The sequence below is a fragment of the Vicugna pacos genome, chromosome 6, assembly GCF_048564905.1.
Source record: "Vicugna pacos chromosome 6, VicPac4, whole genome shotgun sequence".
NCBI classification, from domain to species: domain Eukaryota; kingdom Metazoa; phylum Chordata; class Mammalia; order Artiodactyla; family Camelidae; genus Vicugna; species Vicugna pacos.
This window is the reverse complement of record NC_132992.1, coordinates 5,532,427-5,551,922: the sequence shown is the minus strand read 5'-3', so window position 1 is coordinate 5,551,922 and position 19,496 is coordinate 5,532,427. Positions and strand designations below refer to the sequence as shown.

The 19,496-nt window shown below is 49.8% G+C and overlaps 2 protein-coding genes across 10 annotated transcripts in view; one reads left to right on the top strand and one right to left on the bottom strand.

Annotated features, from left to right (window-relative positions):
- Positions 1-447: 447 nt before the first annotated feature.
- FBXL22 (F-box and leucine rich repeat protein 22) lies at positions 448-5,025 on the top strand. Its single transcript, XM_031679503.2, has 2 exons — positions 448-834; positions 3,866-5,025. Exons 1-2 carry the CDS (start codon positions 500-502, stop codon positions 4,209-4,211), a joined length of 681 nt encoding a protein of 226 aa, XP_031535363.1. The 5' UTR covers positions 448-499; the 3' UTR covers positions 4,212-5,025.
- A 4,956-nt stretch (positions 5,026-9,981) lies between these two features.
- HERC1 (HECT and RLD domain containing E3 ubiquitin protein ligase family member 1) overlaps positions 9,982-19,496 on the bottom strand; it is a 175,920-nt gene continuing 166,405 nt past the window's right edge. For all 9 annotated transcript variants that reach the window (XM_072962271.1, XM_031679494.2, XM_072962274.1 and 6 more), the window contains 7 exons: positions 18,858-19,027; positions 18,431-18,596; positions 17,549-17,625; positions 16,528-16,780; positions 15,868-16,020; positions 13,087-13,392; positions 9,982-10,624 (listed from right to left, as the gene is read on the bottom strand). In XM_072962271.1, the coding sequence (XP_072818372.1) occupies positions 10,439-10,624; positions 13,087-13,392; positions 15,868-16,020; positions 16,528-16,780; positions 17,549-17,625; positions 18,431-18,596; positions 18,858-19,027 (1,311 nt within the window). In that variant the 3' untranslated portion in view covers positions 9,982-10,438. The remainder of the gene's footprint in view (positions 10,625-13,086; positions 13,393-15,867; positions 16,021-16,527; positions 16,781-17,548; positions 17,626-18,430; positions 18,597-18,857; positions 19,028-19,496) is intronic.

Below are 19,496 nucleotides of genomic sequence, written 5' to 3'. Positions count from 1 at the left end.
CCCTTAGCTCTTTATAGACAACAGGCTTCATCCCACTAAGGACAGAGCAAAAGACTCATACTGATGTCCTAGAAAATATGAACAGATACTGTTTACAATTATTGTCCCTCCCAGTGAGTACAGACTGCAAGCGCAGACAGAGGGGTCTACCAGCCAGCTTGAGTGAAAATGCCTCAGGAAAAGCCAAAAGAGCTCTCTGCCTAACACCACTGTCAGCTAAAAAGAAAAGAAAAATCCCTTTTAAGGAAGCTATTTAACTTCAATATGCTGCTTTTCTGCCAGGATTTTCAATTCCTCTGAACAGAAGCTGAGCCACAGACGGCTGCACGTATGTCTGGGTCCTGGCTTCCCCCTTCCTCAGAGCAGCCGCACCAGTTGCTGGCCAAAAATAAACACCATTCCTCAACCATATATGTCCACCAGCCCAGAGCTGGGGAGGAGCGGCAGGAGGTAGGTCAGGTCCCTGGGCTCCAGCCACACTCAGTGGCTGCCGCGCACCATGCACATCACCCAGCTCAACCGGGAGTGCCTGCTGCACCTCTTCTCCTTCCTGGACAGGGACAGCAGGAAGAACCTTGCCAGCACCTGCCCCCAGCTTCAGGACGTCTTTGAGGACCCCGCACTCTGGCCCCTGCTGCACTTCCGTTCCCTCACAGAACTCAAGAAGGACAACTTCCTCCTGAGCCCGGCGCTCCGGAGCCTCTCCATCTGCTGGCACTCCAGCCGCGTGCAGGTGTGCAGCATTGAGGACTGGCTCAAGACCGCCCTCCAGAGGAGCATCTGCAGCCGCCACGAGAGCCTGGTCAATGATTTCCTCCTCCAGGTGTGCGACAGGTAGGCCACATGCCGGCTCTGCCATCCAGAGCTCTCTGAGGCCTCTGTGGGCAGGGAAGAGCCAATTACAGACCAGGATGGCTCCGCCTCAGGGAGCCCCAGACTAGGCCCAAGGTAGGCCTCCCAGGCCCGCGCACAGCACAGTCCTCAGACGATGGATAACATCACAGGGGAAAACAGGTGCCAGTCCTCCCCCTAGCCTCACACGTCCTCGAGCTGCTTCTGCAAAAAGGAAGAACAAGGCTTCCGCTGTCCCTGCCTTTCGGGCAGCTGTCCTCTCTGGCACCCATTAAGTGCTGGGTGGGTCCAGCTAGGCCTCAGTTTTCAAGGTCAGGCCCCAGGAAAAGGTTCCAACATTCAGCAATCAGCTCACCCCTTACTTTGCCCCTGGGAAGCAAACCCTGTGAAATGCAGCTGAGGAAGCAGAACTAGGGTGCCCTGGGTTAGCGGAACCGAGCAAGGTCCTGGGAGCAGGGGTAGCAATAAATAATGGTTTCCTATTAGATAAATAATGGTTAACTAATCTCTACAGCAGAAGGACAGAGTGTTTTAGCCTAAGTTTTCAAATGAGTAAACCAAAGCTCTGCGAGGTTATGTCATTTGCTCCATGGTCTATGACTGCTGAATTTCAGCAAATAAGAATTCAAGAGGCCCAGTTAAATTTGATTTCAGGTAGATGGAATAATGTTCGGCATAAGTACACCCCAAATACATCTTGTATTTGATGTGTCAACCCACCCCGGGCACAGAGGCTGAGCCACGGGCGAGACTCCCTTTACAGTCACAGCCTCCTGCCCAGCGAACTCCAAGCAAGAACTTATGTCTTCAGCCAGGCTCTCACTGAGCCTTCACTGGTCCTGTCCTGCCTCTGAGGAAAGGCACTCCCTTGGTTACTAAGTTCAGCCAATTTGCTGCCACCCAGGTTTAACAGCTGCTGTATCCTAGCAGCCCGGCAAGGAATCAAAGGAAATAATGTAGTGGCCCCACCCTTTTTTTTTTTCCCCCTAAGGCAGTAGGAAGAAAACAGAAGATGGACTTGGGGCTGGACAGGACACTGCCATTTTGATGGGTTCAACAAGGCCCAGACTCAGACAGGAGGGTGACATATATTGGGGGTAGTGGGGCTTGCTCTGAAGTTGTTCCATTCTTGTGAGAGAACCAGGTTTAATCGCCTCAACCAGTAAGGTGTGGAGTGGACCTTCCAGGCCACTGTGTGTGCACAGCAAGGGTCCCTAGTGTCACACACAAAAGCAAAGGGCTTTGTGGTCAAGGTTCTGTGCTGAGTCCCCCACTTCTGCTACATTTGAACATGTGACCCCAGCCCAAATATTTAGACACTTTCAACCTCATTTCTTCATCTGTAAAATGGGATAAATTACCTTATCTCACAGGCTAAAAGGATTTAAAGACAGAGCAGCACTGGCACATAGTATTGTTGAGTATCCACTAAACCTAGTTCTTCCAGTAATCAGCTTGGTGGGGGGAGGTGTTAGAGGAACAGCTGAAGACGGCAGGGCAGGGAGGGCGCTGGCTCCTTCTCTCTCTGGTTTCTTCCTGCATCAGCATTATTCCAGATTCTTAGAGGAAGGGATCACTTAACACCTTTGGGCTTGAACACCTTCTTAATCCTTACAACCACCCTAAAGGTAATAATTTCTCCCACCTGATGATGAGGTGGTTCACACATTTGTCCCGGGTCACAAAGCAAGTAAGTCAGAGACAAATCACTTGAGCTCCCTGGGCCAGTTTCCTCTTTCACAAAACTGGGGTGGAGGGTTGATGTGAAGACTAAGGAAGGCATGTGAACTCAGGAAGAAGGGATGTACTCAGTGTATGAATGTGGCCATGCTCAGTCTATTTCCTCCCTCCCTCCCTCCCTCCCTCCCTTCCTTCCTTCCTTCCTTCGAAGCTGAGCTGGCCCAGGCAGGTGTAGTCAAGGGGCTATGGGGGAGACTGATGGGGAAAGGGAAAACCCTGGGGCCAGACTCCAGCTCCCTCTGCCTAAAAGCCAAATCCTGCACCCACCAGACAAGTCCTTCTGGACTGGAAGCAGTCTGGTTCTGCTTGCTCCAGGGAAATAATGGGTTACAATTGCCTAGAGAATACCCTGTGAAGGTTCTTGACACCCCAGATCTCACTTAAACCTCACAACCACTCCACTGGTAGGCATTATTCCTCCCTGCCGTGCCCCACCCCCCTCCAAGGTAAAGTAAGGTTCAGTGAGTGACTTAATCAAGGTTACACCACAAATAAGCCAAGTCCAATTTTGCTCAAGGTCTCTCTCTCCAGCAGGTGCTGGTAAGGTAGGGCAGAGAGACCCCCAAGCTTTCTGGACAAGCTGCCCATGTCCCTGATTGTACCACTTCAGGCCTGGGTCTAGCTACCCCTGGTTCCTGACCTTTTCCAGTAGGGTTGCCCCACTCAACTGAACTGAAATCAGGTGCTTAGAACCCACAGCCAAAACTCGGAGACCGCCTCCCATGGCCTCAGGGGTTGAAATGGACCTGTCTCTGAGCCACCCCACAGGACACCCTTCCTCCTAGTTCCCTACTGTCAGGAGCATCAGGGCCTCCAGGGTTTGAAGCTAGACTGGAAAGATCACCATGCACTGCTTCCCTCACCCACACGCAAGTCCATAGAAAACCAAAGAAAGTACAGTCGTCCCTCCTGCAACCAGCAACCCCTAAGCCCACAACAGGACTGGGACTTGGTTCTTCACTGGGTGCTCCTGGGACTAAGAGCCCAGGCAGAGGCAAATATGGTGGTGTGGAGTAGCAGAAAGAGCAGGGGAAGAGAGACAGAAGCCCTGGATCAGATCCCGGCTGTGTCACCGCGGACCAGTTCCTGAAACCCGCAGTGCCCGTTCCTCCTCTGTAAAACGCTGGGGGCCCTGCCGGGTCTCCCAGAGCTGGCACGGGGACCAACCAACCAGGGAGCTCCGGGACGGGGCGTGGCCTGCGGCGGCCGCGCGCTACCACGCTAACCGCACCCTCCAAGGCCCCAGCCCGCGGTCACCGCGTTCTCTCCGCAGGTGCCCCAACCTGGCATCCGTCACGCTGTCGGGCTGCGGCCACGTCACCGACGACTGCCTGGCGCGTCTGCTGCGCTGCTGCCCGCGCCTGCGCGCGCTGCGCCTGGAGAACTGCGCGCGCATCACCAACCGCACGCTGACGGCCGTGGCGGCGCACGGGCGCGCGCTGCAGACGCTGCACGTGGACTTCTGCCGCAACGTGAGCGCGGCCGGCCTGCGCCGCCTGCGCGCCGCGTGCCCGCGCCTGACGCTGCGCGCCGAGCACAGCGCAGCCATGATCCCCGACCAGCCCCCGCGCGGCCCCCACGCGCCCAGCGCCGCCCTCCGCAAGCTGCTGCTGCGCTAGGCCTGTCCCGCCGTGGGGAAGACACCTGTCCTGGGCCTCCGGGCGGAAGGAGCGACGTGGCTTCGAACTCTAGTTCCTAGACTGCCGTCACATCCTCAGCCAACACGGGGATACAAACGCCTACCTCACATTACGATTTTATACATGGGCTGACTGCGAGATCAGGTGGCGGAATAGGAAAACACTCAGGTGTTTCTCACTCAACACTAGCATCCTTCCCTGTCTGCCCTGCGCACCGGGTTCTCTTCCTGGCTCGACCCGCAGTGGCAGGAGGCCCTAGCCCATCCTCGGGGGGGGGCTGAGGCTTCGGAAGGAGAGGGGTGAAAATAACCAGGGCGGGGAGGCGGGGCCACCCCGAGCTCGCCGGCCGCTCTCTGGGCGGCGGCAGGGCTCCGAGCTGGCCAAGCGCAGGGCGCCCTGGGAACAGGGAAGAGTGACCACCCCCACCCCGGCCCAGCGGTCCTGCGAGTGATCTCGGTGCTACCACAGCGGGAGGAGAGGAATCGCGGGCGCAAGGACCGAGGGAGCCATCCAACCGGCTACCTAGGCTCCCGCAGGGCCTTTGCTCCACGTCCAACCCAGCCCACTCGCCTGTTTTCGGGCAGATGCATTCCTAGGAGTGACTGCACACGCAATTCTAGAAAATCCGCCTGTCGATGTGATTCTTTCACAAATTGCATTGTTATCCTTATTTTCTACCGTTTACCCATAATAAAAGGGGGGGGGAGAGTCATTTGAAAAGCCTAAAGCAAAGACTTAAAAACAAAAGCAGCAGCCCTGGTTAAATCCTTTGATAATAAAACCGTTAAAAGCTGATGTAAAGTTAAAATTTTACCTGCTAGATTTGCTGGACGTGGGCACACGCCTGGACTTCAATTTCAGGGCTTTAGTCACTGATGTCTCACCTTTAGCCACCAAAGTCTCTCGGTCATCGAGCAATCTCTTGGTCCCAGGTACACAGGAGAGGGTGGTGGTGGAGGAAACTTTGGGCAAGAGGAGAAGGCAGGGAGGATTGTGGTCTGGCTCCTCCCATCACCAGCTGAGACCAAGGCCCTGTAACTACCTGAGGCCAGGTGTTTCTTCTTTGTTAAAGGGGCTCTGATCCTTACTCACAGGTACCTTAATTCGTTGCCAAATATTGGGAAAACAGCAAGGAAAAAGAGACATTCTATTCTCAAGGAGCTTACGTTCTAGTAGGGCAAGACACAGTAATTGGTGTCTAAGAAGATAGTAAGTACTGGAGGAGAGGGGAAACACAGGGTAAGAGGGTATCTGGGGATTGCTGGCAAGTGCTGGGAGAGGGGGAAGCAACTTAAAAGGGGTCGACCAATATTAAGCCCTATTGAGAAGGTGGCATTTGAGAAACAAAGTGAGAGAGGGAGCATTTGGAAGGAAAATATTCCAGGCAGAGGGAACTGCCCAGTGCAGAGACCCCAGACTAGGAGCATGGCTGTTATTCCTGTGTATGCATTCCTATGTTACAGGAGAGACAAGAGAAAAAAGGGATGAGGGAGGCCTCACAGGTTATTATCATTATGAGGATGAAATGAGAGCTGAAGATGCTCCACCCAGCCTACCCCAGCAGAAGCCAGGCCCCTAGATGATAATCCATGTGAAGGCCCAGAGGCGCTAATTTCTCCAGGCAGAACCTGTGGGCAGGCAAGCAGCACTCCAACCAGCTCAAAGCCCTCCAAGGACTGCTGAAGGCCTCAGTTGCTGCCCCTGGGCCCCTGGTTGCACCAGAGCTTAGCCCAGAAACCAGTAGCCACAGAGCCAGACCGGCCGGCATAATCCCTCCTCGTTCCTGGGTGGTGAGAGCCAGCCCCACCAGGCCACCAGCTGCAGTGGAATGGGAGGGCCCACCACTAGCCTGTGAAACCTAGGTGCTTCCATGATTTTGCAGTTTACCCATCACTGCTCTGGGCTCCCGAGAGAGGCTTTGCCTGGATTTAAATTTTCAACCACTACTGCAAACAATGTTGAAAGAAAGCTCTGGCTTCCAGGGAGTTAAATGTTTAAAATGGAGCCACTTAAAGCCCAAGGCTTTGCTTTCATCATCTCTGATAAGCCCCAATTCCTAGAGGTCCTGTTTGCCTTAAATTGGTGGTTCAGTCTGGCAAACAATGGGTTCCTGGTTTCTAGTTCTCCCCTGACCAAGGGCAGAAGAACCCTCTCTAAACCTCAGCTTTCTTATCTGTGTGTTGGGATGGCTAAAGAATCTTCCTTGCAGAGTTCTTTTAAGGATTATGAGATTGTGTTTGTAAAGCAGAGGTCACTGTAAGTTCAGCTTGAATGTGGGTAACCTGCATTCCCCTGAGGCTCCTTTTCCCACAGAAGCTCTTTTATAAATAAGGGTGCAGTTCCCTTTGATGCGTAGTAAACCCCCACATGCCAGGACTGCAGTGATCACGGAACGAAAACTGTGCGGACAGCTGTGTCCAGCATTGTTTCTGAGGCTCTAATTCGGCCCCACCCCCTCCTCGGGAGCTTTGGCTCCCTGAGCCCGGGGCCACCCGAGGTGACTCTCCACTCTGCCTTCTAACAGTCACTGTTCACATCACCAGGCACTGAGTAGAGCACTGGACAGAACACAGTGCCCTGCTTAATCTAAAAACACCTTTCAATGACTTCTCTCAGATTTTCATAGAACTAGGGGCACTGCGTGCCTGATTAATCCACCAACTCATTCATCTCACAAACATTTACAGGCTGTTGGCCATGGGCTGGACCAGGCCTACCTCAGGAGAGTCCTCTAGTCAGAAGACAGGCAGAGAGCAGGGTGTCTGGAGTGCTCTCTCAGCTCTGCCATCCATAACTTCTGACAAGTTATGACTTCTCTGAGCCTCCGTTCCTCTATTTGTAAAATAGGACCATACCCTGTTTGTGATACTGCAATAAGACTGTGTCCAAATATGTAGTGCCTGAAAGGCAGACATAGCGAAAGGCATCCCACATCTGCAGGGAGCTAGAAAAGCCAAGCCAGAACCCACAAGGCTCAGGCCTGAGGAAGCAGCAAGTTGGGTTTACATAGGAACACCTGATGGAGGACACAGCCTTTGAGCTGAGCCTGGAAGACTGAGCCCAGCTCCCATAAGGTTACTATCAGCAGGCACAGCTCAGCGAAGGCAGAGTCAGGAAGCCCAATGCACGTCCAGAGAAGGCTGAGCTGGGGGCGCTGGGAGCCTGACTTGGTTCCAGAGCTGCCTGGAGATGGCTTGGGAGTCATCTGTGCTCTCACAGCCTCCATTAGAACAGACTGCAGACGCACCCCAGCTCCTGAATGGTTTTCACTCAGTTCTGGCCGAGGCGAAGTGAAAGTCAGGGGGAAGGTGCAGAACCTCAGCATCAGGACAGGACAGTGCCCCCTGGTGGGAGGCTAACCCCAGTCACCACGTCTTACTGGCTGGTCTGTGCAGGAACCTCAGCCCCAGCAGAGACTGGGGCCACAGGCTCTGAGGTCAGGGACTCCAGATTGCTCTCTGGGAGGCAGAGTCTGCGGCAGGGCATCGTGCTCTGAGGCTTGTCTTACAGGGACATGCTGGCCTGTTTTGGCACAGGCTGTTTGCAGGGGACTGACTGAGCCCCCTCAAGGCCACCACTGGTGTGCTGACAGGGAGCCAGGACTCCCAGCTCTAGTCTGTAAGTTCCTGTGATCCAGCACTTTCCCTCTGCGTCTCTTGGTCTGTAAAGGGAGAGATCATCTGACCCCTCAGCCCTAAGATGCCTCCAGCTGTGGGATTCAATGCCCAAGACTTGCTTTTTGCTAAAAGCCAAGTTCACCAGATGTAGGTTTCACCTGGCTGGTAGTGCTGGGCAAAGGCCACAAAGCCGGGAGGCCGAGAACCAAGCTGCACCTTGAGGGGCCCTGGGGAAATCTTAAATTTTAAAGGCTAAGGGTCAAAGTTCTCTCAAGACTGTTTAAAGGTGACAAAAACTGCAAGGACCTGTTAACTGAATGAGCCTAGCAAACAACAACAGCACAATGGCCTAAGCCTCAATGGGGGCTGAAAGCGAACTATGGGACCCCCCCCCCACACACACAGCTGCACTAGGCCCATTTCAACTCCTCAGATCAGGGACTCACACCTCCCCCTCTCTCCCAGAGCTTCCACAAGTCAAGAGAATGAAGAAGAATGACAGGTCTCCAGCAAAGAAATGGCATCTGTTATAAAGCCAAGATGTCTGTGCAGGTTAGACCTCCTGAGAAGCCCATCCACTAGGCCTGGCAGGTGAGACCTGGAACCATGAGTGTCAGCCTGCTGTTGAGTGCCCGTCCCCTCAGTCCAGGTCAAACTGGCAGCAAAGGCCAGTGCCTCATGAAGGTCAAGGCCTTATTTTGATTTAAAATATTCTCTGAGACTGCAGGTGTAGCCTTCAGCTCAGCACACTCTCAGCCCAGCCCAGCAAGAGGGAAGAGCCATTTGTCACCAGGAGCCATCTGAGAAGGCCCTAAGAGACCCTTCCTGGCGTTGCCCAGATCTCAGGAGCACAGAGGCCTCTCTAAGAAAAGTTCCCTCCTGACCCAGTGGCCGGGGCAGTGCCTTCTGACCCACCGAGTCAGTGCTTCAAGCACAGAGCCCTTCAGAGCAGCTCTCAGATCAAGTATTAAAGGCTTCCGAGGGTCCCCAGAAGCTGTGGTCTCTCTCTGAAACACAACTCCAACTGAAGTCTCTTTTTCATAAAACCAAGATGTCAACATTCTAAATATTATCAGGCATATTCACTGGGAAATATCCACGTACCACATTATCTTAGCCAGCAAAACCGTATTTTCCTTCCAGTTTCTCTTTGCAAACACACGCCTTTTCCCTTCCTTGTAGAAAACGACTGCCCGTAAGGCTCCCTGTCTGGTGCCTCCCTTGGGTAGGCTGTCCGCCGTGACCTTGCCGTGAAGCATACTAGAAGCGGCTCGTGGCATGAAGTTGCAGTGGACGAAAGAGACAAGCCACCCAAAGGCCTTGCCCTCTTCCTGTTCCCACTCCCAGCAGCTGGAGCCTTCACGGCTGCTCTCCAGACGGCCCTTTCTCCCAGAACCGGATGCTCATTCTGACATGACTGAGCAAGCGAGCACATTGCCCAGAGCCTCCAAGGGCTGGATGTAAGCTCCAAGGGTATAACCCCTTCTCCAGCGCCCTGCACAATTCCCCTCCATCCTTCATTCAAGGAGACAGAAGCCACTCATTAGTTCTCATGTTAATTCACACATTCACTCACTCATTCACATGGTCACTTGTTCATGTATGCTTAGTGCCTACCTAGTGTTAGCTGTCCTTTCTGTCCGCCTCCCATTTGGCTGCCCTTCCAGTGCAGATGACACATTACTGTAAACTGCCCTGCTCTTTATTTCCATCAGTGGTTTTTTCACAGGCGGGGTCAGAACTGCATTCCTCTGGTTATCTTCCTCCTTGCCTAGCAGAGATCCATCCTGTACCAGGTCTCCTGGGGCTATTACAAGAAAGGCTGCTGTTAGCATGTGACATTTTAAGCCAGCTACGGAGGAGGAGGAAGGGTAGTGTGAAAAGGAAGGGCCATGTGGCTGACACAAGGGCCCTGGAGTGAGGGAACACAGTGACAGACCAAGGATGACAGAACAAGTGAAGACAGGGGCTTCCACCTCGGGGGCTGATGCACCCACGTGGCCCTCTGCTATGTCACCAAGCAAAGCCCAGTGTGAAGAATGTTTCTGAGGGTCAGAAAGCTGTCAGAGTGTGACTAGCCTGAAGGCGCACTCTCTCTCCATCAGAAGCTCCAATGACAAAAGCATTCCATGTGCTGATTCCTGAATCGGCTTTATTTCTCTGCATAAGGAACCCTGCACAGGCAATTCAAATTAAAACAAAATAAATATATGAATATTCATGTAAAACTGTCCTTTCTAATGAACAATTATACACAATGTACAATTTCGTGTTCACTGGGTGGGTTTACAAAAATGTACCATTCCCAACTAAAAATGCACCAAAATGGTTCCATGCAAACTTATCAAAAGTGACCAAAAATATGGAGGAAAAAACCTGACTGAGAGCACTTTGTCATTTTTTTTTGTACAATCACAGAAAAATAAAAACATCTAGTTTCTTTGTTACATTAAGAGTAACTAAATGTGGCCACTGTTTATAATGTCGATTTATGTTCCTAAAACATCTATGTAGTTACCATAAAAGTCTATCAACATGAAATTGGAAGTGAGCATTACTGAGAAGAAAGGGGCGGCGGTGCCCTGGCGGTCAGTAGTCGGTGTCGGAGCCCTCGGCGTTGTCCACGTTCCGCGACAGCATGTAGTTGTCCATGTCTATCGAGCGGCAGTTGTTGATGGCGTAGCGCAGGCGCTCGGCCATGACCAGCTGGCTAGAGTAGGGGGGCAGCCTCAGCTGGAAGAAGCAGGTTTGTGAGGTAGGCAGACTGTCGTAAGGCTGTGGAGAGAGAGACCCAGAGCCGTGGCTGCAGCAGCAGGGTATCATGGGGGAGCGGGGCTGCCCGTTCCCACCACCCCAAGTCGGGAGGGCATCCTCCCTGCCTTCAGGTGGATCCCACAGACACGGCTGACCGCATGGCCACCCCGGGAGGGAGCAGAGACTGGCCGTGGCGGGCAGGGTGCGGGCTCTGGTGTCCCGCACCATCTAGGCTTTTGGCGAAGACGCTTCTTTCCTGTCCTCACTCCTCCCGTGCCCTCATGTGCACAGTGAGGAAGAGCCCTGACTGGCAGGGTTATTTGAGGGCACACAGTTTGCACAGTGCCATGGCTGCCAGCACAGAGCCCAGGTGAGGAGGCAGTGAGTGAAATCCCAGCCCATCCATTGAACTGACAGCCGATGCGGTTATGGAAAATGATAGTTATGATAATTAGCAGTAAAACAGGAAAGGGCTGGGGTTAGATTGTTAGGTGAAAAAAGCAGAATAAAAAATTCTAAACGCGTTCATGCAAAAATGTGTGTGCTTGAGGCAAAGACTGGAAGGAAGTACACAAAGCTGAAAGGTGAAAATGGCGACCACTAAAGAGACAGAGCTCCTGTCCCTCCTTGCAAACACTGTCCTGCTCTGTAAACACAACTATTTCCCAAACTATTTGTAATGGCAGTAACAACTTTGCATTGTTTTTATAATTTTTTAAAGACTACTTTTTAAAAAAGAAGCCACCCTCTCTTTCTTGTTCACCTCCTTGAAACCAGCCCTCCTCGTCCTCCTCAAAGCCCAGCATCAGGTGAGTGCATTTCGAAGAGGCAGGAGACGGAGGGCCCAGAAGCCTCGTGGTGCCAGAGCCAGCGGTGACACAGACAGCTCAAACGCAGAAAAATCCCAGCCCACAGGCACTGACCAGTGATGTCAGCAGGTGGCTCTGATTTGGAAACTAGAGAAATGGTTTAAAAGCCACAAAGGAGAGACCCATAGCGCTCAGTCTTCTGAGGCTAAAAACCTCCCAGGCAGCGGATTAGTGGTGGCTTAACTCCTGGGATGGCAGGGTAGCCTGGGACAGAGAGCAGGCAAGGCTTTTTTCCAAAGTTGAATAGAAGCAAACCATTTCCCCCTCCCTACCTCTCTCTGAAGCAACAAAACAGATTTACAACTTATAGTTTCTGGCAAGTCATGTAGAAAATTTATGGAAAGGCCCTTTCATAGCCCTTCCTGTGCATGGCCTCTCCAGCAAGTCTAACCCAGGAGTAGAACCCAGGCAGGCAGCCTCGGGAGGCAGCAGGCAAGGGACAGCTTTGACTACAGCAACTTCCAGGAATAGTCACTGGAAAAACACCAGAAAGACACACAGTGAAACCTGATGAAACTGGCTGGAAGGGCCCTTGTGTGGAGAGGCCCTTTCTGTTTCCAGAATAAACACATGGACCCAGCACCTGGGGACTAAGGGAAGGAGAAAGAGGGAACACAGACACTTCAAACTTTATGCTGGATTTGGGGGTACACCAAGTGTCCAGGAGGTGGATATAAGGAGATCTAAGTCTGCCCTCAGGAATAGTCAGGGGCACAGGAAAGCATTCAGGAGGGCTTCCTGGAAGAGATGACACTGATGTTGGGCTTAAAGTATGAATAAGTGCTTGCCAGGCATAGATAGAAAAGGGTGGGAGGAGAACTCACTAAAGCAGAGGGAATAGCCTACACAAAGGCTTTTAAAAGAAGATTAAAAACAGCATGGTCAGTCTGGAGAAAGGCAAGCAGCCTATTATGGCCAGAACATATTGAGTGTCAGGTGATATCAGAAAGTCGGCACAGGACTGACTGTCCTGGAGTCAACACAAGGGGCCCCTGAACGGTGTGAAAGGAGGAGAGTGACATGGTCAGATGGGTGCTTGAGAAAGATGACTCTGGCAGCAACGTGCACTTAAGGCTCTAAGCCCTTTTATTCCTAAGCCATCTGTCAAAACAGCAGCTGGGCCGGGGCTCTGCGGCAGGGCCTTTCATCAGGCCACCGAGAAGCCGCACTGCCTGCTCCGTGATGCACACACCACAAAGCACCCGCGGAACACGTTCCTTCTGCAGCACGTGCACCAGTGAACAGTATCTTCATGAAAATAAGTAAACAAGGCCGTGTCCCAGTACGCAAGTCACACAATGGAAAGGTGCGGGAAGCAAGAGGCAGAGGCAACATGATGACCCTTCTGCCAGGCTTAGCTTTCACTCAGGAAGATTTACCAAAGGTTGTTAGTTATCCTGTGCTTTCTACATCCGTTTAGGACTTTTTTCACTGAAGTTATGTGATGTTTTTGAACAGGTTTTTCTATGATTTTTTTAAAAATCTGGAAATTCCAAGCATTAAACCTGAACTGGCAGGCCCACTTGACGGTCACAGTTTGGTATTCCCAGCACGCAAGCCACAGGAAGCAGTAAGGACGGGTGCTATCAAGGAAGGAAAAAATACCTTACTTACCCTATCAACCTTCATGATTTGAAATCTCTGAGAAATGTCAGCAGTGTTGGCTGGTAGTCGAGATCTTCCAGACACAAACCTCATGAAAAGTACCCGCTCCTCGTTGGAGAACTCCTCCAGCGTGTGCCAGAACCACTGCACCAGCTGATGCTGCTCGTCCACCTCCCGGTACCGCACCACCTTCTTCAAGACTTCTACAGAGATCTCGGGCATGCCACACACCATCTGCTCCAGCTGCTTCGCTGTGAGGAGGGACAGCAGCGGCACGGGGACGATCCAGGACATCCCTTCTCGGACCGCAGCCACCTATTCCCCGGAGAGGGCGTGTGTTCAGCGTGTGCAGACTGGGCACCCCCGGTGGGCCCAACCGGGCCGAGCACTGCGTGCCTGCTCACCTGCTCCCAGACCCTCTACCTGTCCCTCAGAACTGGCGTGACTGCACATGGCCCACCTTCCTTGCCTGTGACCCTTTGTCTGAGCTCCTCTCTGTCTGCCTGTGGGACTCAGACACTCCTTCCAGTCCTGGTTCAAATCAATTCAGGAGCCCATTTTCCCTCCCCCCACGACATCCCAGTCCTCCGGGGCCCTCCCTGCGGCCAGCCCCACCCACTCATACCCCTCATCACACAAGGTGGTGGGCGGTTCCCCTATGCTATGTGGGGTATACCCCGTCTTCTCATCAGGGTGAGAAGCTCTTGGAGAATGTGTCTAGAGCTTCTTTTGTTTCTATAATTTGTATTTTCTTTTGAAAATAGTTATATCCTGTTTGTAAAAGTTATTTGTGGTAATTGTAAAAAAAAAAAAAAAAGTTGGACAAGTACAAAGAATGAAGTAAAACTGAGAAGTCCTTTTGTAGGAAGCCAGTAGAAAGGGCAGAGAATTTAATCAGGAGACTTCAGTCCTGAATCTCAGCTCCACCACTTCTGTTAACTTTTTTCATCTAAAAAATAAGGCAAATAATGGCTGCTCACATGATTATGAAGAGAACTTTAAATAAGCCTGTGTGACTGGGTAGTCAGGAGGGGAATGCCGAGAGGGCGCCGCTAGAGGCTGTCCACACTGTTTGGAAAAACCCCTCCAAGGTTGCACAGCAGTGCCTCCTCTATACACAGACCCATCACTGTCTGAGGTTTGTTTCATAAATACTTCTCCACTCTTGGCCAACTCAAAACCATCCGCCATAAACAAAACAAAACCAGAGACCCTGAACAGGAGCCACCCCTCGGGGAAGGCCCTGGAGTTATGACTGTACAAGGCCGTCATGCCCAGGGATAAAGAAGGGACTGGCAGCAAGGGTAGTCTCTACTGACAATAAAGGGAATACCCAGCCAAATTCTGCCAAAAACCAAGCTGTCATGTCTGGTAGGATAGAAACCAAAAGCTGTCTGGAAAAAAAAGAGACTGAAGTACAGGGCTGGCTGCTTGGGTGAGGGACAACTGGGGAGAACTATGGGAAGAACATGGGGTTCTAAGAGACGAAGAGGAAGTGAAAGAGGAAGAAGGCCTTGTTACCAAGAACGGAACAAAGCCAGGGCAGAGCAGAGCACAGCTGATGGAGAGCGGAAGGTCAACCTGACCCTCAGAGGACGGGCTAGCACGAGCCTGGACCCCGCAGCTGAATGTGGCTCTGCCTTGAGTACACCCTTCATTCCTCTGCACTCTGTGAAGGGGTGACAGTAATCCCTACGTCACAGAGCAACTAGGGGAGAAACTGCACACGAGGGTGCCGTGAACCACACCTGGCACGCAGGAGCTGATCGATACATTTTTAGTCAGTTGTTCACTCTGTGCAGATTGAAAAATATTCAAGAACTGGAGATGAGCCTTAAGCCCTGTGTAAACAGCATCACTGACAGGACCCACCCTCACTAAGCTAAGGGATAGAGTATTCTGATGAGATGTGGCCCAAAGTCAGAGTCAAAGAAGAAACCGGGAGAGAAGGGTGTAGGATATATATGCTCCCAATTAGCACACAGCCTCAGAGCCCGCATCCAGCTCTTGGGAAGAGCCCAACATGTTCTGCAAATAAGATATTACTGAAGTAGCTATTAAGGACTGTATAATGAAAGCCACCATTTTTGGAGACAATATTCATTTCTATGGTCACTCATCATACTCCCATCATTTATTAAATGCTTACTACGTATCAGCATAGAACAAGGATACACAGGTTATATATAGGAACTACATTCTTCATTCAATATCCTACATGCTAATTGAAAAAAAAAGACCAAACTCTGTCGTCTCGTTCTTAGACCACAACAAGGAGTATGTGATACCCTGAGGAATTTCTAGGTAACAAAAAAGACCTCTACAGTTACAGACCTGGAGGAAGGTTGGTCTGGAGAGGAGCATTCTCAGCTGAGGGTCAAAGGACTGCAGCAGGAGGGGGAAAGGCACTCATGTGGAATTGCCAGACCAGTGTTTAGGGGGTCATTCACATAGACCCTGACTGACCCAGCTCGACTGGGGACCCCAGGCTGGGGGGCAGTAAGACACAAAGACAAACAGGACTGGGGAAGAGTGAGAAGGTAGGTTCTGAAGGCCTGAGTTGAGACCTTGGCCTCAGTCCAACCAGTGATTGATTCAGAGCTCACCTAAGGCTCTGAGTAAGGACATAGCAGGTCCTGAGAAATGGCCTGGAAAGTGTCTGAATAGGGGTTGAAATATAGATGCAAATTAATCAACAGTGAATTCATACGCCAAATAGTAGAAAGCAGACCGCTCTTGTTTGGAGACAAATGCAAACTCACATGCACCTCCCAAAATGTTTCAGCTCACCTGTCGATCCATTTCATGAAGCCGATACTCAATGGCCCGCTCCACATACTCCTTCCTGTTGGAGAATGTGAGTGGGATACTATTCCCACCAGGGATTATAGGAACCATTTTGCCATCAGCGCTCTGGCCAACAAAAGAATCAAGAGGAATCATCTAAGAATACAAGAAAAAAGAATTTACTCCATGACAGAAATGACAACAAAAAGTGTGTTTCACACAAATACAGCAAATCAGCAACAAAATCAAAAACTTTAAGGATAAAAACAAGGCAACTGAGAGAGCTGGTCAGGCTACTTGATCAGCAGGGAATGTGCTGACTAATCTGGCAGTGATTAAAAACTGAGGTTGAATCCCTCTGGCTCCAAACCAGGTTTGATGAACTCTGGTCACCCCAGGCCTCCCTCTCCTCCTGGGTTCTCTCTGTCCTGCACTCTACCAGGCAGAGAATGGGATCAAAAGGGAAGGAGCAGAAGCTGGGTCCTGGTGCTGACTCTATCTGTTAGCAGCTATTTAAACTGCTGGGGTTGAGCTGCCAAGGACAGCAATGGGCTATGGGCTATGGCGTGGGTCAGCCAGACAGCAAGTGGAAGACCGCATCTGAGTTTTACACAGAACAATTCTAGTCAACGCCAGCAGTAACATGGATCAGCCAGGATGTACCTCATGGAAACTCTCCTCGGTAATCCCGCTGTCTTCAATGTGAAGAATGCTGTTGAGGGTCTGCACGTAGAGCAGGTCCACCTCCTCCAGGTCTTCCAGTGTGAGTGGGACGCAGCACAGCTGTTTCCACACCAGAGGGGCCAAGTGGAGGTCCAGAGGCTTCTTTGTGCGAATGGCAACCCCCATTAAAATGCCCAAGAACTTAAACTGCATTAGGTGCTCATCAAGACAGGCAGAGGGGTTAAAAAGGAACCTGCAGAATTAAAGGAAATATTTCAAACAAAGTTGTCCTCATTTCTGTTAGAAGTAAGTTATCAAACAGCTATAGCATTAGTCATTAGTTACTTAACTTAGTGGGGCTACTTAACTTAGTGGAATGAAATTTAAAATTCAGTTCTTCAGCTCCTCTAACCACATTTCAAGTGCTCAACAGCCACATGTGGCCTGTGGCTATTGTTTTGTACAGCACAGGGACTATAGTTTGAATTATTTTTGGAAGAACCAAAAAAGGATAAGTGAAAGATCTATTACTTTTTAAGCTGTCTGTTCAAGGATGCCCTATTTCCTCAAATCATCGCATTTATCATTCACAAGTCCATGAAGCAGGATTCAAAATAAAAAAAAAATTAGACAAATATAGGAATAATACACAATTACAAATATGAAGTACTATGATACAGCATAGCAAAGCTTTTTAATGAATTTTAATTCATTGAGGGGCGGCCATGTAGGCCTTCAGAAACACAAAACAAATCTGGTTTCATTACCAAGTCTGAGTTTCCTCTACCTCTCTATATTATGCTTGAGTTGGTCCCATAATAAACAACAAGTCATGATGGAAGTGCTTCAGCTTCCTACCTGTAGGAGATCTGTGAAAAGGGAGTAATTACAGTTCCTATTCCTTAGAGTTAGTGAGGATTCAATGGGATAATACACGCAAAGCCTTTAGAACAGTGCCTGGCATGCTGTAAGCACTCAATAAATGTATTATTGCAGGCAGTCACCTGCTGACTGCCCTTACCTGTCCCTATTGTAACCCACTTCTGCAGTAGCATTGGGAGAGGGTATAAGAAGGTCAACAATACCAGTTTCAAGTTCCTGGAGAAGAAAGAAAAACATTTTTTTTTTAGAAATGACAAATGCATCAAGAAAATGAACCAATTACATTAAAGATCATACTGAAAAGACATATTGAAGAATTTGTAATGCTATATGACAACCAGCTATCTCTACAGTCATTTCTGTGGTTGTAATTTGAAACGACTTTAGGAACTTCTCCATGTAGAAAATATCCTGCAGTATGTAGAGCTACGATGAAAAAGTAAATCCAGGCAGGAGCTGGGGTATCTGTGAGCAGGGTAGAGTGATATTCAAATAAACTTAATAAATGACAGTCAAGTATTATTTCAGTCACAGGGTTTATAAGAAAACTCTTGCTACCAGGCAAAGCTGGAAGGGTCAGAGCTGATCTGTGGAAGCAAAGCTGCCAGTGCAGATCTTAAAATATGAACTGGTTCAAACTCTTAAGACTTATTTTTCTCATTTTCCTGGCAGTTCTACTTTATTCTAAAAGCACCAAAATAAATTGGAGCACTTGGGTGGTCCTGGATTTGTCTGTTAAATAAATGCAAACATGTGGTGTTGCTGGTTCCTCTGCCAGTGTTATGTAGCACAGCAGATGGTCACTGGTAGATGGCACTTATTCAGTAAGGTATCGTCACAAAGTTTCACAGACTCTAGCAGTAATTCACCTCTACATCATTAACAGTATGACTTCATGCAAGGCTCACAAATGCATTCTTGCTTACATTTATAAAGACATGCCAGACAGAGTAATCACTGAAAACAGTAAAATGGCCAGTGCTTGAGTGGACAACTCAGCAGGGACACTGCATGAATGTACCTGGCACATCTCTGTGATCGTGTCATCAAACACTCCTCCAGCGTCATCAGCCCCTTCTCCAACCAGCTTAACCTTCCACGCTCGGGAGGGCAGGCGGAGGTCTGATGCATTCAGTTTAACTACTTGTCTCGCTATCTGAACAAAGATGGGCTTACACTTCCGTCCTCTTTAAAAGAAAGGGAAAACGGAGTGAAATACAACTCTTCCAAACCACAAAAGTCACTTGAAAACATTTTCGCATCAATGAACGAACAGGCCAGCTTAACAACAGCCAAACACTGTGCGAGGCCCACTGTAACCACACTGGGTACTGATGTAAATACTGTTACTATCCTACGTTACAAGTGAGGAAACTAAGGCTCACAGGAATTAGTAATAACATCCACCTAAAAAAATGCTAGTTAGAAATACATATGCATATGCTAACCTGGTTGATATCCTCTTTACAGTAATTTGAGGTCCATAGTTTTTGCCTTGAACCATGGTTTTTCCTATAGAGCGCACCATCGGGAGGGTGTAGACTCTTGGAGCTAACAGAGGCCGAAGCTGTCCCTGCACAATGCCCCACGTTCCAGCATTATAATGAGACGTACTGTTCTGTAACAGAAAGTTAGCTTAGCAGAGACGGTTCAAGCTAAGGCTTAAAAGAAATAACACTTCTCAGTTTTAGAAATGTACTTTAAAAGCGTAAACCTGAGTATTAGTCATTATCAGCAACTTTTTCAAAATATTCTTTTCTGATAAAACATAATTATCAAAAACTTAGAAAATACAGAAAAGGACATACCCACAAGCACACAAATAAAATCATCCATAATCCTACCATATGGAGACGGCCCCATGAACACTTTCATCTATTTCCTTCCAGTTTCCTTCCTTTTCACATTTTGTTCAGCTCATACAATTTATACGATTTTCTGCTGCTTTTCTCACTTCACTTTATATCATAACATTTCTCCCACTCATTACCAACAGTTTTCTAATGCTCTGTTTAGTGCTTCACAGTATTCTGTAGCTTGGTTGATTATATAATTCTAACAATGATTTGCCAAATCTCTCATATGCT

Coding starts and splice junctions, on each gene's coding strand:
- FBXL22 (XM_031679503.2), top strand. CDS start 500: ATGCACATCACCCAGCTCAACCGGGAGTGCCTGCTGCACCTCTTCTCC. Junction 835..3,865: donor CTCCTCCAGGTGTGCGACAG/GTAGGCCACATG, acceptor TTCTCTCCGCAG/GTGCCCCAACCTGGCATCCG.